The sequence below is a fragment of the Parambassis ranga genome, chromosome 21, assembly GCF_900634625.1.
Source record: "Parambassis ranga chromosome 21, fParRan2.1, whole genome shotgun sequence".
Classification (NCBI taxonomy): Eukaryota; Metazoa; Chordata; class Actinopteri; family Ambassidae; genus Parambassis; species Parambassis ranga.
The window spans coordinates 14,214,058-14,231,996 of NC_041041.1; the positions used below are offsets into that span (position 1 = coordinate 14,214,058).

The window sequence follows — 17,939 nt, forward strand, 5'->3', positions numbered from 1 at the left end:
CCGTTGATTTTCAGTAAGCATTAATACAGATATTTGCATTAAGTTTTGCATTAAGATTTCTCTATTAAAGTGTGTTTTTTTAATAAGTGTGTTGTGTCTGCTGCGAGTCAGAAGTGAGGCTCAACAGATCCACCTGCCACCAGCTCGTGTTAACCTGTTATTGTTAGATTTCTTTCCTTCTTTAAAAACAGCTTGTTTTCAGTAATGTCAAAGACACTAGATGCTCTAATGGAAAAAATCTGTTTACAGCAGGGGCTACTTTTTAATCCAGATGCAGTCAATTTTATTAGTTCACCAAAGGCTACTGACTATTAAAAATCCCTTTTCAATGGCTCTTCTACTTAACATGATAATTCCTTCTGAATGAAAAAATATAAGGTTTGTATATTGCTTACATTATTTCCTGAAAATTGCCATGGAAGCAGGCATGAATGCAGGTTCTTTTAATGTTGTAATTTTAACTTTCTTACACAACCATGAGGGGACATCTTTAAGATGCCATTTAGCTTTATTTTTTCATTAAATTCTGTAAAGCTTTTGAACTTTTTTTTCGAGGGGAAAGGGGGGGATTAGGGCCACTAAAAAAATAATTAGCTTTAATCTCAGAATTCTGAGCAAAAAGTCAAATTTCTAAGGTTAAAGTCAGTTTTTTTTTCAGTTGCCCCAATCCTCTTCCGAAGAGAAGAACCACCTTTTTACTTCAACAAAAAATTAAAGCCTTTGTGTTTCCGCTTAAAGTCTGTATTCACATGCGTAACTGCCGCAGCAGCACATCAACACTTCTTAGCATTGTGCTACAAATTCAAACATGTCAAACGTTAACACTGATTAACAAAGCTCACCTTCTCCTAACAAAATAATATTGCACTTAACATCCTTTCACACCAGCCGCAATTATTCTCACACTTATAATATATATATATTTATACACACACACCCACACACATATATATGTGTGTGGGTGTGTGCATACTGACGCCCTTGCCGTCTGCACTCACACAGTGTAGTTTATCCTCATACAGAAACATCAGTAAGAAAGTCGTCTTAAAAAAACACAGGGGGCTAGAAATTACACTAATTTTCAAAAGGAACTATTCTATAGTATACTTGTACAAATCTCTGATATTTTCAAGTGCTATACAGCAAGAAGAAAAAAGCATTTTCTTTCAAAATAAAATGCCAGCTGGCTACTGCTCATCCTCGTTTTCCTGGCCTGAACCTTCGGAGCGATCGCCTTCTAGTCGATCTACGAGAAGGAAAGGTGGATTTTATAGGAAGGTAGAGACAGAGGAAACATCTGTGTGGTTGCACATGTTTGTTTACCTGATCTGATGTGATTAAGAGAGGCCAACATGCGGAGCATGAAAGAGGCCGGTACTGTGATTGTGTTTCTTGTTTCTTCTAACATCAGCTCGTTCCGAGTAATCACCTTGGGAGAGAAGATAAAGGGAAAGTGAAGGTGGATTGACTGATTGATTGATTGAGTGTAAATCAGTCTTTTTTAACTATGTGTATGTCGAGCTGGTTAACTTGATCATTGCTGCCCTCTTTTGTCTCAGTGCCTGATACAAAAACTATACACTGATTTTACTCACCTCATCAGCGAGGACTCTGTTGAAAGACGGTGATTGCTCTAGAGGTGACCAAATCTTAATGTCGTAGTCAATCCCTGAAGAAGCCAGAACTGAAACGCCACAGTAAAAAGCACCAGTTAACAGACTGTATGAGCTGAGGACAGATTGCATGATCACTGTGGCTAACTCACTGGGGTCATAGGGGTGCGGCTGCAGGCAGTTCACCACGTGGTTGTCAGCCTCGAGCAGCATGAGGTGCTCAGCCGTGTGCCTGTCCCAGATGAAGATGTGTCCACAGTCAGAGCCGCTCATCACAAAGTTGTTGCCCCAGAAACATGACTCCTTAATCTATCGATGCAATAAGGTACATTTTTACATTTTAACAGTGAGGAGGAGATCATGAGCTCGGATTAGTATACAGACTGTAAACAGGTTTGATACTGCTCACCTGGCTCTGTGCAGAAGAAAACAAATCTACCTGCCAGCAATCCCAAACTACAAACTGACTTTGTCCCCCAGTTTCCAGTCCGTATGCTAAGCTAGGCTAACATCACTGAAGTAAGTTTTACTTAAGAATATTATCAGCAGGAAACAGAAGATGTAAAATCCAGCTGTAGACCAGCAACACCTCTGAGGTAAAATAACATTTTTTTCCAAATGAGTAGCTTTGACGAGTATAGAAATCAAAATCTAAAAAGTTTTAATTCATTGGTTGGTTTCTGTGCTTGCACTTCTGTCTGCTTCTCCAAACTGGTGGTCTGCTGACCCTTATCTACTATCTAACACAATGACTGCAGATATAATAAGAAAGAGAGTCTGAAAGAACTCCTACTCCTAAAAAAACTCACATACAAAAAAAAACACTTTCTAACTACATAATAAAATGGCCAGAGGTTTACCATTGTCCTGGAGTTACGGTGTCCTTTGTAGACCATTTTGACCGAAGGTCTCCTGATATTCTGCGTCTCACTCTCCTCCATCTCCCTTCTTTCTTTCCTCCTGCGAAACAGTTCCTGGATACGAGCTGCTGCTGAACGCCTGTGGGGGGGAAAAAAACAACAAATGTACACAATGCACCTAAACACACATACAGTGGGGAAAAAAAGTATTTAGTCAGCCACCAATTGTGCAAGTTCTCCTATTTAAAAAGATGAGAGAGCCCTGTAATTTTCATCACAGGTATACCTCAACTATGAGAGACAAAATGAGAAACAAAAATCCAGAAAATCACATTGTAGGATTTTTAAAGAATTTATTTGCAAATTATGGTGGAAAATAAGTATTTGGTCAATAACAAAATGTCATCTCAATACTTTGTTATATACCCTTTGTTGGCAATGACAGAGGTCAAACGTTTTCTGTAAGTCTTCACAAGGTTTTCACACACTTTTGCTGGTATTTTGGCCCATTCCTCCATGCAGATCTCCTCTAGAGCAGTAATGTTTTGGGGCTGACGCTGGGTAACACGGACTTTCAACTCCCTCCAAAGATTTTCTATGGGGTTGAGATCTGGAGACTGGCTAGGCCACTCCAGGACCTTGAAATGCTTCTTATGAAGCCACTCCTTTGTTGCCCGGGCGGTGTGTTTGGGATCATTGTCATGTTGAAAGACCCAGCCACGTTTCATCTTCAATGCCCTTGCTGATAGAAGGAGGTTTTCACTCAAAATCTCACGATACATGGCCCCATTCATTCTTTCATTTACACGGATCAGTCGTCCAGGTCCCTTTGCAGAAAAACAGCCCCAAAGCATGATGTTTCCACCCCCATGCTTCACAGTAGGTATGGTGTTCTTCGGATGCAACTCAGCATTCTTTCTCCTCCAAACACGACAAGTTGAGTTTTTACCAAAAAGTTCTATTTTGGTTTCATCTGACCATATGACATTCTCCCAATCCTCTTCTGGATCATCCAAATGCTCTCTAGCAAACTTCAAACGGGCCTGGATATATACTGGTTTAAGCAGGGGGACACGTCTGGCACTGCAGGATTTGAGTCCCTGGCGGCGCAGTGTGTTACTGATGGTAGCTTTTGTTACTTTGGTCCCAGCTCTCCGGAGGTCATTCACTAGGTCCCCCCGTGTGGTTCTGGGATTTTTGCTCACAGTTCTGGTGATCATTTTGACCCCACGGGGTGAGATCTTGCGTGGAGCCCCAGATCGAGGGAGATTATCAGTGGTCTTGTATGTCTTCCATTTTCTAATAATTGCTCCCACAGTTGATTTCTTCACACCAAGCTGCTTACCTATTGCAGATTCAGTCTTCCCAGCCTGGTGCAGGTCTACAATTTTGTTTCTGGTGTCCTTTGACAGCTCTTTGGTCTAGGCCATAGTGGAGTTTGGAGTGTGACTGTTTGAGGTTGTGGACAGGTGTCTTTTATATTGATAACGAATCCAAACAGATGCCATTAATACAGGTAACGAGTGGAGGACAGAGGAGCCTCTTAAAGAAAAAGTTACAGGTCTGTGAGAGCCAGAAATCTTGCTTGTTTGTAGGTGACCAAATACTTCTTTTACTGAGGAATTTACCAATTAATTCATTAAAAATCCTACAATGTGATTTTCTACATTTTCTTTTCTTATTTTGTCTCTCATAGTTCAGGTATACATATGATGAAAATTACAGGCCTCTCTCATCTTTTTAAGTGGGAGAACTTGCACAATTGGTGGCTAAATACTTTTTTTCCCCACTGTACTCACCCAAAACCCATGCTTTAAATATATGCTGGACTGAATGACTTTCAAACATCAAGCTAGAAAGCAGCCACTTTCAGAGCCAAAACACCTGCTTCGTCCATCATCACAGACTCATGTCAATAGTATTCTGTGGTCTTCAAACTATGTGAGTTTAATAAATGAGATAAACGCTGTGGTAGCAGCTAATATTTGTCCATTTCATCAGGGTGTGTTTGTTCATTCTCTGTCTCGCTGCTGTGTTCTACTCACACTGTTGTGGGGTCAGTATTCGCATGCACAGCACTCTGCAGTCAACTGTGTGTATTGCTGTATGTTAGTTATTTGTGAGAAACCAAATCATCAGTGAGTTTTTAATGCTCTGCAGCGTGTCACGCGCCTGATACGTTACGGTGCAAACAGTTTACCTGATCATCCTATCTCCTACTGCAGATCCTCTGGAATTAAATCTATATTTGTATAAAACAGTCAGTGGCAGAGCATCACATCAGGTGAAACTAGGAGATAAAACTAGAATTCAAACATGAGTAGACACAACATCATCGCCCCCTTTAACACACCTCTGTCCCTGTCCCCTGAACCTCGTCGATGGGATGAGAATTGGGTCATCATCGCTGTCGTCAGAGTCCTGGTTACCCTGTGGCGGCTGACTCTGTCCCTCATCTCCCTCCTGTGCCTCTTCTGCAGCGGGCTCCGCTCTCCTGCATGATGTGTCCTGCGTTACCTCTGGCTGACTTCTCTCCTGCTGTGAAGACGACATGCTGCACACCTCAGAGGTGCCCTCTGCTGGACCCTGAGCTGCTGACTTTGCAGGTGTGGTGGAGCAGGAGGCCTCACACGGCGGCTCTGTGGAGGCGGCCGCCTGCTGCTCCGAGGATACAGAGGGAGCTGGAAAATACCAAGTAGTATGTTCATATACAAACTGTGTTTCTTTACCATATTGGACTGGTAATTTAAAGAGTCACATTCATGAGGTTGAAGGGGACAACTCACCCGGGTCTGACACAGAGCTCTCTCTGCTTTGTAAAGCCACAGCCGCCAATGTTTTGGGGCCTCCGCTGCCCATTGAGCTGGATGTGCTAGTGCTCCTGTGGAGAAATAAAGGTCGACTCTGAGTGAAGACAGAAGGCAGCACGTCCCTCTTCCTGGTTTTAGTACATGGTGTTTCACAATATTTCATATTTAATGTAATGCATATTTATTTGGTGTATAAATATGCTGTAGGTGAGACAGTCTAAAATGATTATACACCTATTATCAACCCATGTATGTGAATGTGTCTCTCTCACCACTCGTCAGTGAAATCCAGCTTGATAGTGCTGGTGGTGGTTCCCTCTGAGCTGTAGTGCAGGCTGAGGACTGGCTCTGCGGCACTGGGTCGACTGGTGGATGTAGTGGTGGAGGTGGAGATGGAGGTGGAGGAGGCGATAGGACTGCTGCTGGCTGGTGCAGAAACAGATTCACCCGGAGATAAACCTGCAGCTTCTGCTGCTCCTGAATGGAAAACAGAAAACAGGCAAAGTCAGCGAACCGAGCTTTATTCTAAAAACACCAGCGAATCTTCTGTTTGAAGCAAGCGATCGGTTGTCTAGAAGCACACTGGAATTATGAGACCTGCTGTTTGCATCCCTTTTCTCTGATTACCAACATTTAAACAAATTTGGAACATGCAGCAGACAAAGGACACACGGTTACAGACTGTCAACAGCAGCAGGACAGAAACACACAAAAAGCAACAAGTCAAAGCTCCTGAAGGATCAATACACCCCCTCAGCTGCTTATTAGCCTATTAAACTAGATCCTTGGTGCAAAAGAGTTCCCGGTGAAGACTGCTGACAGCAGCATTTGTGATTTACATGAGTGTGAGAGGAGAAGCAGAAACAGGGCTAGATTAATCAATACATTTTCTATTGATTGAGCAACAGAACATTTATCTGCAGCTACTTAGATGATTGATTGAAGTTCAAGTAGTAAACTGAAAACTTTTCTCATGTCAGACAGCTCTTCCTTTCCGTACTCTTGCCCCTGTATGTATGTGTCTGTCTATAAAAATTGTAACTAAAGCTGAGGTAAATATGCTTAAGTCAAACAAACTGTTTTTGTTTTTTGTAATTTGAGTGAGCTAACTTGTACTACCTTTTACTACAGATAAGATAGGCTGAACTAATTCAGAGTGCATCATTCAAAGCTTTAATACTTTACGACATCCTTCAGTCAGATAGACAGGCACAGTCTATCTGCAGGCGCTTCGGGGCAGCTGGTCTATAATGCAGTGGATACAGAGTAAGTAGCATGAACAGTGGCAGACAGACTGTGGAGAGGGAGGAAAATGAGGTGGGTGGGGGGGTTGGGGGAGCAGAAGACGCACCCTGCTGTTCATCAAGAGTCATGGATCCCAGCTGTTTGTTTACCACAGACGAGGGGGAATCTGGAACATAAATGAGACCGACTAAACATCAAACAGAGGTCAAACCTGAAGGCTCACACAGTCAAAGCGCACAAGGGTTAAAAACTTTCAAGTCGAGTTAAATATATTCCATGGCCAAGCAAAAAGAGCTTCAAATCAGCCAAAAAGAAAAGAAGCTTCGTCTGATAACAGGGATCAGTTCACATAGCTTCAGCTTTTTTTTAATGGAAAATGAATGTCAGAGATTAGTAAGTCTGAACAGAAACAAGAAAATGATGTTCACACATGCTCACTACAGATAAATCCCACAGAGAAGTGCCGCTTCATAAATGCTGTGAGACAAAACAACAGTAAAAATCATGTTTGTTTGTCTGCTTTATATACAACAAATGTGTTTTTTAACCGATACCGAACTAATATTAACAACAAATCTGGCTACCAAATAAAAGCCAAACATTTCTGCTCTTCATCTTTTAGCAGCTTAAAGCTCTTCACTCAACAAATGAGTTACTGGTGTCAGACACACAATCAGTGATCCGTGTGCATCTTCAAATATGGATGAACAACCACATGAGGATGCCAAAGCAGAGCTTCATACCGGCTGGTGCCACTCCAAAAGGACAATTTGCAGGTCAAAACTCAAGCAACAAGTGAAAAGATGGACTGAGAGCATTAGTGAGTGAGGGGCTGAGCAAACAGTGGAGAGGCTGTGGAGGTTAACGGGTACAAGGTGGATCACTGTGCAGGGTTAGTGGTCAGTTCTGGCAAGACCAGAAGTTTCCTAGAGCATAACTGGGGGGAGGTTAGATGGCAGGAGAGGGACTCAGGTGAACAGCCCATATGAAAGGGAGGGTGCTGCAGGGGTGGGGAGCTTCAGAGGGGTGGGTAACCTGTATGAGGTTGCGTCTCAGCAGCAGCAGAGGTAGCAGCTCTTTGTGACTGTCTCTCAGGGGCTGCAGAGGAAGAGGAGGAGGAGGAAGAAGAAGAAGAAGAAGCAGCTGCTCGCTGACCCTGTCCTGGGGGGTCGGCCAGCCGGAGCAACCTCTGCAAACGCCTACACACTAAGCTTATGGGCAGCCGATGAGGACCGTACTCTGACAAAGAGGCAGAGGGAGAGAGGGAGAGTGAATGCATGATTAGAAGACAGAAGGAGGAGGATGTGAGGAGGCAGGCAACAAAAAAATGAGGATGAGGATAACAGAATGCTGGAGAAAAAGATAGTGAAGTGAGCCTGCTGCTTGAGTGGAGTGGCCCCAACAAACACACACACAAATTTACACTCACATACAGACAGAAGAGATACCTACTTGCTGGAGTGTTGCTGGATAGCTTTCCTACCTGAGAGTGCGGGTTCTGAGGTCGGCGTGGCGGTTGGAGTAGGAGTTCCGGTTGTGTCAGCCTGACTCCTATGCTCTGAGTCGGGAGAGGATGTGAGAGGGGAGGAGGAAGGGGCCGAACTTTCCACCGAAGAGGAGCTGGAAGGAGGAGGTGCTGTGACTGCTGATGATGACCCTGAGGAGGAAGAGGATGTGGATTTAGGCATCTGGGCAGCAGCTGACGGACTGGCAGGTACCTCTGGGGAGTCTGTCCCCACAGGCCTCTCGGCAGCGCTGGACTCTTGAGTGGAGTCTCCTGTTGTAGCAACAGGAGTGCTTGACGCCCCTTCTGGACGGACAGCTGTTCCTGGAATAAAGAACATGTACAGATAATTACAACATTTTAAGAAATGCAACATATATAAAAAAAAAAACAAGAAAAATAAATGTGGATATTATTAATACAGAGTTACAAATAACTTTAGCAAGGAAACCCCATATCTACTTGCTTCATGTGGATGAACATGTTTCCCCATATTACCAGTTATTGTCACATTTCACAGCTCAGGAATTCTTTGAATACGGCCTTCTGCTTTATCTACAAAACAATGACGGCCTCCCTTTTAATCCACACAAACCTCTGGGTCGTGTCTGAGGTCGGGGTCCTCTGCTGCCTTGAGCTTCACTGGCCTCCTCAAACCAGCGGGACAACATGTCTGACATCCTCTGCATCAGAGACACATTTGGACTTTGTTCCCCTACATAAGGAAGAAAAAACATCTCTTAATACTTCCTCAAGCTGACATTTGTTTTCCCATTTCATTGTGAGATGACCCGCATTCATATAATAATGAAAAAGGGGAATATTATAGTTGCCAGATCTTTATTTGTCATAGGGCTACCATAAGATGAGGGTATTGCTCATTCAGACGTTCTCAAAATAAAAAAAAAAGTGGAAAAATTGTTTTATTGAAATTTCCAAAAACTAATTTGTGGAGCTTTTTGTGTTGCATCAGGTCTGATCTGTAATGTGAGACTCCTGCTTTAAACAAGCAGGAGCACACACTGTGATCTTACCGTCTCTTTCCCTCTCACTCTCAGGACGAGCTCGGGGTCCAGTGTCAGACCAGTCACCTCTCAGACGGAGGCGCTTCACTGGAGGCTGCCTCAGCTGTGGAAACACACACACACAAAGATTAGCAGTTTGTCAGTCAAAGCATGGTCAAAAATAGTTCCGCTGCCAAAGCAAAACACTGCTTGTCTCTGTCAGTGTCCTCTTTAAAGTGCCACCCTCCTCCTTTCTGGCTGCACGACTGAGGTTGCCTCCACTTTCCAGTCCCCTGGCTCGCTCTGCAGGGCAACAGGCCGACAGCCAGAAATAGAAAAAGAGGGTCTTAGTGGAGGGACTATCAACTGCTTTACTCAGGAAATGTCATCAGGTCTCGACAGGTGGTGAAAAGAAGCAGAGGCTAGAGGAGATAGTGGGATAAATCTGAGAGAAAAAGAACAGACCTAAATGAGGTCACAGGTAGAATAGACAGAGAGGAAGAAAGGGGGGCCATCCAATCCACCTCCAGCCACCACCACCACCAGCCCACCTCAGCCTGCACTATTTTGGTGGATGGAGGAATGTCGCGTGCATCAGTCGCTGTATTTGGAAAGGAATGTGTGTGGTGGTTGCATCTCGACGCAGCTGAACTCACCATGAAGCACTGGCACCATGATCTAGCACATTCAAGACACACGTGAGGCCCAGTCTGAACTGTGCCCACACTTCTCCCTATTTATCTCTTTTACAAACTAACCTACAAAATAGAGGCAGGAAGAGTATATATGATGTTTTTCCTGCATTTCTTTCCCTCCTCTACAACATGTGCCTTGGGATTTCAGACTCATTTGCTCCCCTCACTGCACTGCACCAGGGCAGGAACAGTCCACTCACAACAACAACAACAACCATTTCATCCCCCCCCAAACAGCCTCAGCTTCGCCACACACGATCAATACTTTTATGATGTAAATAGATCAATGCAGGCAATGCATCCCTCCAGACAAATGGAGGAGAAATGTGAGTAGTAGTTGATGGTAAACATTCTAGTGGGGCCAATATTAGCTGTCATACTACTACTCAACATATTTTTATCCAACTGCATTCAGTCTTCTGCTTCTTTTTTTTTTTCTTGACCTCAAATTAATCAAACAAGAATTACAGCAGCACCAGTCTCCACTTGGCTTACATGTTTCCCATGATATACAATGACAATGAGCAGTGCTGCAGTCTTTCATTATTCCACACATTCTTCTACTTTGTAAAGACCTGGTGCCTACATTGCCCACAATGCACCACTACTAGCAACAGCTCTGTCAGGGTTTTTTGTGGTTATGTCACAAAGTTAAAGAAGATCCCTTGGTGGCTGTGTTTCTAGGATGACTCTCTGCTGACAGACCTTTACAGGGTCCATTAAGGAAGGGGTCTCTGAAATATACAATGTTTTGCTTATGCACTTAAAAAAAGTGAATTTATCATTTCAAGAATTAAAAAAAAATAATCAGAAAAACAAATGATATAAAAAGACCTAAAAACACTTCCCATCAGGATTCATGTGATGTACAGTATGTCATCTCACCTCCTCCCTCCTCTCCTCTGACGGGCCCTTGAGCTCTCGGGCCTGGTCGTCTTTGGGATCAAAAAGGTAGATGTAATCAGAGGAGTAGCTGACCAGCACTTCCTGACCATCCTCGCTGTAGCAGAGCGACGTCACTCTGCACGACTTGTTGGACAGGTGAGCGGGAACGAACCGAACACACATGCCCGTCGTCCCCCGGCCCATGTAATTACCTGAGAATGAGAAAGACAAACATGTCCCTCGTTATTGGGCCTTACACACTATCATCTGTTGTTCACTACCTACAGTTTATAATGCAATGCAGTGGCATAAGGATCAAGTCAAATATTCATGAAAGCGTCTAACAATAGACAGCTCCCAGAGGAGAGCAGACACAGCACAGCAGGAATAAATCTCTCAGGTCTGCTTCATCACCTCCACCTGCCACCTTCACTTACTAATATCTGCTGATAAGGCCAAAGGTAAACTGGGGAGAGAATATGAATATCAAGCAGTGTGAATATTGTAGAGGTGATGGTTACCTGTCGCTCTGGTGCCCAGCATGCGTCTGTCGTAGATTCGCACTGAACTGTCAGAGCAGCCAACAGCCAGATAGTACGGCACCAGAGGAGAAATTGAAATGGAAGTTGCTGCTCGTCGACAGTTTATCAGGATGTCCTGAAATCAAAGCAAAGACGATACGGTGATGTTTCCGGTGTGAAAATATGAAGTTACCACTCTACAGTAGAAATTACAGATAATCCTAACAAGGTGGCTGATTAGAAGGTGGAAGGTTTAAATCTTTGATATAGATATAAATGATACAGAAGCTGACCTGTGATACTAACAGGTTATAGGATTAAGAGGCGGGGTGCTGACACCGTCTGGTAAAACTGTTCTGACAGTTTTAAGGTCACAGGTTTTGATCTGGAGCATGAAATATGAGAAGATGCAACACAATCTAGCAGGGCACATTTTCCCTCTCACACACACACATCCATCATCTGAAGCAGACTGGCCTGAAGCCAACAGAACTGCTTTCTGAATTAGTCTAGAGACAGAGCGGTTTGTAAAGAGAGCATAGCTCATAAAAGCAGGAGGGCAGCACAGTACATCTGCCATTAATACCACTTTCAACAGACAGTAATAAAGAAAAGATATATCAACACAATTACATTTTAAATGCTGTAAATTTGGGCTTATTGAAAACAGTCCTTTTTATGCCACTTTTTCCACAACAAAAACCCCTGCATTACTCAAGAGACATAAGTGAGCTTGACACCTCCACTGTCAGTGTAGCTACATGATGAATCACTGACTAAAAGGACAACACCATCACAGCTGTCACCGTACATCTTTGCAGTCTTCTTTTGTGCAGCTAGTTTTCATGCGCAGGTCGAACCATCGCACAGTGCCGTCCTCCCCACATGACAGAAATGTGTAGGGGTCGTTTGGTACAGTCATAATCTGACAAAACAAAACACAGAAAAGTGTAGATTAACATTCTGACATGTTATTTTTTACAGTGGAGCCATTAAGAGGGGTTTCCTGATGCTGCTGTGTACCTCATAAGCAGTTCCATAATGGCAGGTGAACTGACACTGTCTGTTGTACTCAGGGCTCTTCTCAGTGTGGGTGTAGTAGATGATGCCATCACCAGAGCAGGAGATGATTTCCTGATCGTTGGTGTGAGGCATGAACTTTGCACTGAAGATGTTTGCTCGGTGACCTGAGCGTATAGACTTCTTGACCTGAAGAGGATACGAAAAAAATACATGATGAAGAGCAAACCATGAATCAAACAGGACAGGTTTAGTCAGTGTCCCCTCATTTCCAGCTTTTATTGAGCTGATCTAACTGTATTATTCTCAGAAACGAGAAGAAGCAAATAGCTAAGCCTCATACTTAACACGTCTATGCATCCTGATCCTAATTTAGCCCGCATCACAGTTTCGAAACAGTGTCGTGAGAGGGGATTGATAAGAATGTGGCCTTAGGTAGGAGAGGAGTTACATACATGTTAACATCAGCTCAAACAGTTATTATCCACAAAGTTGTAAGTCAGAAACTTTTGTGGTATTTTTGTTTTGAGTAATTGAAGGCTACACAGCAGCAGGGTTAACCATCATGCAACACATCCAACATGAGATAAAAGACTCATCCCAACTATGAAAAACATCCAGAGTCTCTCAATCCCTCTTTGAATTTTTATCATTAGATTATTTGTCAAATTAGGCCTTTTTTTTTTTTACATTTCACAATTGATTGCTACTACTCTGATTCATACAAGGTACTGGTTGTTGCAGTGTTCTGTATCCATTTTTTGGTGTTTGTCCAGAAGTTGTGACAGACATATTACAAATGAAGAGCTGCATATAACTGATGCCGACAGCCTACCTTCTTGTTGTATGGGTTGGTGATGACCAAAAAGGTGTCGTCTGATCCTGACAGGATATATTCACCTGTGTCGTTCCAGGATATAGTGTTGACCTGAGGAGAGACAGAGGTGATCAGAAATGATCAGCTGAATAATCAGACCAGCAGGGTTTGATTGAGGAAGTCATTGATCCAACTTCTCAAATGAAAACTGAAAATTCTGGGTTTGTTATCCAGTTTAAATTGTTTTTATCATCTCTGGGTTGCCACACAATCCTTCTAAAACAGAGCGGAGCATCTGTTAGCTGTCACTCTGTAGATCAATATTTCATTAACACCTGCAGCCTTGTTTCATCATCACACTCCGCTGCAATCAGTGAGATTACACTGGAGTCCAATCCCACGTGTGACTGTTCATTTACTACATTCTGCCAACTGAACTCATGCCTCAGCCGTATCTGTTGAAGTGTTAACAGGTTATTGATTTCTAACAGACTGAGCGTCATCTGAAGTATAACTATCAGACACCGGTGGAGTGCAAGCGACTCTGATCGTCTCATTGGACGAAAGATTAACAGACAGCTTAAGATGAAGCAGGAGATGATGTGAATTATTTATTTATTAGGATGACATCTTTTAAGCACAGGTCTGAGTATGTTGTGTAACACAGTACAATGTAGAGGCACGACAGGCCTCTTACATAATGCATCTACTCTCTGTCTACTTCTTTCTTACTCTCCAGTAAAGCTCGTCCTCATCTCTCTCTAATCAAACAGCAGCAGGTCTCTTCAATAATCAGCCTGGACGCACTTAAAGGATGCAACTGGCCTGAGAGAGAGGCTGCAGTAAACAATATGTTTAACTATGGGAGTGTTAGTATTTGTATAGGACGTAATTTCAAATGTGCACATGGGGTTCAAAAACAGACGGCAGTAAAGCCCCCTTAGGTTTAGAGTCGGTCAGATATCCACTGAGCAAAACCTGCAGCTTCCTCTGGTGTAGTGAGGTTCAGTCTGCTGATAAAACTGGCAGCTTATTGATGAACCTGTTGATTATTTCTTCAATTAATAGTGTATAAATGAAATCAGATGATTTGGATTGTGTTTCAGGTCTCGCTTGAAGAGGAGATTTCAATCTCACTGAGACTATGTGATTAAAAAGTTTAGGATGAGGAAGGAGTAGAGAAAGCCACACAAACCCCGAACATCAACAAGCCTGGTTCATAAGTTTCAATGTATTTGATAATAACAACCAGGATGAATGTTGGAAAACCTTCTGTATTCAGGTCTCTTCTCATTTCTCAATAGTATTTTAATGGTAAAAGAATTACTTGCAGATACAGACGATTTGTTTTGTGTTAATTTCGCAGCCTGCTGGTACATTAATTAGTGTGATGGTAATATTCATAAAATCGGTAATAACTTAAGTTCTCTGGGCCTCGCTGCCTGTCTGCTGTGATGGTTGTGTTGTTTTGGACAGAGTGCCGTCCTGGCTGATAGTGTGACAGGACGTGTGACTGTTTCTCAGCTTCAGGTTTCTCAGAGGCATTAACAATCTGACCTGAAGTCAAAGATCTGTCTACCAGCCCAACGAGGGGAAAACCAACCTGATGTGTGTTTTCTTGCAAGAGGACAAAGAAACACTTACACAGCCATCGTGTACATTCAGTGTTGCTTCGAGTTTAAGCCTCTGGACAAACTCTCTTCTACCTGTGAACAGAAAAAATGCACATTTTTAAAAGCCATGTTCTTTCCCATCTACTTCACTTTAGTCAGGTGCAGCAGGAGTGTAGGACAACATGTCACATTAAACATGCGTATTGCACAGTATGTACAGAAGAAAGAAACTCAAATGCTGAACAGTGACACAGCAGGCTTGGTACTAGTTATCAGTCACAAACACACACTGCTAAGACCTGCTACATATTGTGTAATGTCTCATTTATTGTGAAACTTCCAGCTTCAGGGCTATAATCAAATTTAATGAAGACTTTAAATTGACCTTTTGTGATAATAAAAAGATCAGTTGGCTGAAATGAAAGGATCCATGTTAAACACATGTTAAACAGTATTAGAAACCTGTAGAAAATGTGACAGGCTACTGCACAGAAGCAAATATCAGAATCTGTGTCTAACCAAGCAACAACATGATATTTACTACAAGTTAGTGTAGTTATGTGCCCAAAGCAGCAATAGATCCCAAACAGTCTGCAGTCTATGCTCATGTGCACCCACTCTCACTGACCAGTGAAAACATCCCAAATAAAGCATGATAAATAAAGAACTACTCTTTACAATTTTCTGGTGGAACAACTGTTGACATGAACAAAGAAAAAACTTCAATGAGGTGGCAGTCCCGATTAAAAACAACAAAACTGATTTAATTGAAACATGTTTTTGGAGGATTATCAAGGACATAGCATAGCATATTGTTTTTGTAAACAAATGATGAAGCATCCTTCAAATGCTGTTTTTCCATTGTGTGCCACAATGATATTGTGAAAGCTTGCTGCTGTGTTAACGAGAGCTTCAACTTGTAGTAGCAGGTTTTTATCAGTGCTGCAGAAGTCTGTGAGTGATTCATGTAAATAACTTTCATAGCTTCTGCCAGATATCCCTAACCACAAGGAGTGTCTTGTCACAAATTAAAGCCTAATAAAATGAGATTAATGTGCTACAGTCATAATTTCACTGCTTATACAAAGGTGGATTTTCTATGGAAATGCTCTCTCTCATTTAATATTCAGGGAAAACCCTACAACACAGAGGGAAATCTCCTTGAACCCTCACTGACTGCACATTTCTTCAGTTTCAACAGAACGCTAAAACTTATTACCTCCAACCCCTCTTCTTCAAGCTAAATATATCCCACTGGAGCTGTGACACACATCACTGCATGTATCCTCTCCCCGTACACAATAACAGCTCCGACTATATCTCGGTCCTTCTAAATACAGCACTGACTAAACCTCTGAGGCACCTACCCCTCCACCCCTCCACCTCACCACCTCTCCAAATCTTCATTCAACCACTATGTGGTTGTTGCTGGTTGTTTGACAGAACACCAACTCAGTGTTACAACCCTCTCTGTCTTACAGCGAGTTCTGTTCAGGGTGTGTTCACTTTTGTTTTTGAAAAATGACTCAGACTGTTCACTTTATATCCAGGTCAACTAAACAAATTCTAAAGACAATAAGAAAAAAATTGTATTACTGTTAAACACCTTACTCATACACCACAGTGTACAATAAATTATTTATTTAGTTTTTGATGCACTATGTACAGTTTTCTTATAAACCACTTCTACCTCCACTCACCTGTGCAATAACTGTTAATATGTTTTTTGATTCTATTCTATATTTTTGATTCTATTTTATAATGTATATATCTTTTCTTAATTTATCCCTTGCTGTCTGTATCTGCCATTGCAAAAATGCAATTTCCCCATTGTGGGAGTAATAAAGGTTTCTTAATCTTAATTAATCTTAATCTTAAAAGCAGCAGGTTTATCTGTACAGTAGTTTTTAACAAGAGGTGCAAGAGAATAAAACTGAATACAAGATAAAATAAACACATGTTGAATCAATGAGGAACTCCTACAGCACAATGTAATTTATAAATATTTCATAAATGCATCCTCTTTGTGTTAGGTTCTCTATGAGTTTGTGTGCAGCCCAAAAACTAAATGTTGTTGTTTAGTCTGTGGACTTATGTACTTATGTACATGCTGGTAGCAGAAGTGGAAATGGTTGTAAAGCTTACAGCCAAACTAAAAGCACCTCTTAATGCTTTTATAAATGCATTACGTGACCGATGCCTGCTTTGATTGCATTATTTCTGCAACTTCAGTGGTATACATCAGTCCACTTCCACAAGGTGGTGTAGCCTGCAGATGTAGGATATGCTGCAGAATCCTGTGATTGCACTAAAACTGCATCTTTGATCTCAATAGGTTATGCATATAAATATAAACTAGAGGCCACATAGAGCTGCCTCTCATGACAATTATTACAGACCCCTTAATCCCACCTGTACTGTGATTAGCTCCTCTTTTGCATAACACACAGGCTGGTTACTCTGAAACTGCAGCTCTGTTGTTATTAACCATGTAATCTAATGGCCCCGGGCACAGTGGAGCCTCCAGCTCATCTGATTCAGCAGCGCAGACACTTTAAGGTCTGTGACACACAATGTTAAATTACTACATGTTTTGCTCACACATGTCAGCGTTAGCAATAAACAGGGTACTTTGGTTCTTACCTAAATAGTTGGTCCTGATGGTGTTCGGCTGGCTGTATCCAATCAAGCGTTTATTTACATCCCAAACCAGGTTTCCAGAGCAGGACATCGTGACCATATGTGGGTTTTAATTGACAATAACATTGAAACTAAGCTAACACTCCTCCTTGATTCTGTCGCCTTTTATCTGTCGTCGCCTCTTGTTTTCCATCCACATCCTTCCCTGTCCGTGGGGACGACGCTTCTGTTAGGTAGCTGCTCCACTTCGCATTGCTGGAAGTGAAAGATTCGCTGCTGTTGGGTCTCCGCTGTCCTTCTAAGTTTACCCTGACTGAGTCTCTGCTCCCCGGGCTGCTAACTATCTGACCTGCTAGCCGAGCCTGGTTTATTTCTTTCTACCAGACAGCGGTCAGTCAGCTGTGTCCAAACAACGCGAGAAACGGCGTGTTTTCACGTAAGGGCTAGGGTGCGCTTGTTTTGATGTGAGCGGAAACTGTCGGTGCAGGTACCAGCAAAATATTTGGATTGTTTTCCAAACGATCACTGTTATTCAGTTATCCTTTTTTTTTAAAAAAAAAAAAACAAGGTATTTCTGTTTTGTTTTTTTTGTTTTTTCTTTTTTCCAACCGTCTTTGGAAAAAAAATAAAAAAAGAGGAAGTTGCTAAAAAGATTTAATTTAGTTTCAGTTAAAAAATGTGAAAACCTGAGATTTTTTTCAGTCTGGTCAGG

The 17,939-nt window shown here is 42.3% G+C and overlaps 1 protein-coding gene across 4 annotated transcripts; it reads right to left on the reverse strand.

The window, feature by feature from the left end:
* Positions 1–428: 428 nt before the first annotated feature.
* On the reverse strand, positions 429–17,644 carry dcaf6 (ddb1 and cul4 associated factor 6). 4 transcript variants are annotated; one of them, XM_028393145.1, is made up of 21 exons: positions 17,231–17,644; positions 14,619–14,680; positions 12,993–13,085; positions 12,161–12,346; positions 11,949–12,062; positions 11,138–11,273; positions 10,617–10,828; positions 9,067–9,160; positions 8,628–8,747; positions 8,012–8,356; positions 7,564–7,767; positions 6,635–6,694; positions 5,556–5,760; positions 5,260–5,354; positions 4,827–5,154; positions 4,674–4,715; positions 2,474–2,612; positions 1,766–1,922; positions 1,596–1,684; positions 1,324–1,429; positions 429–1,246 (listed from the first exon to the last, which is right to left on the reverse strand). In XM_028393145.1, exons 1-21 carry the CDS (start codon positions 17,325–17,327, stop codon positions 1,188–1,190), a joined length of 2,943 nt encoding a protein of 980 aa, XP_028248946.1. In that variant the 5' UTR covers positions 17,328–17,644; the 3' UTR covers positions 429–1,187. The 4 variants fall into 4 exon arrangements, with proteins under 4 accessions (XP_028248946.1, XP_028248949.1, XP_028248948.1 ...); XM_028393148.1 differs by lacking the exon at positions 7,564–7,767; XM_028393147.1 differs by lacking the exon at positions 4,674–4,715.
* Positions 17,645–17,939: the final 295 nt, after the last annotated feature.

Bases quoted from the DNA above. Each gene is read 5' to 3' on its own strand.
- dcaf6 (XM_028393145.1), bottom strand. From the start codon at position 17,327: ATGGTCACGATGTCCTGCTCTGGAAACCTGGTTTGGGATGTAAATAAA. The intron at 14,681-17,230 runs GTAAGAACCAAA...TTCTGTTCACAG, and splicing joins CATCAGGACCAACTATTTAG to GTAGAAGAGAGTTTGTCCAG. The intron at 12,063-12,160 runs GTACACAGCAGC...TTGTTTTGTCAG, and splicing joins ATTATGGAACTGCTTATGAG to ATTATGACTGTACCAAACGA.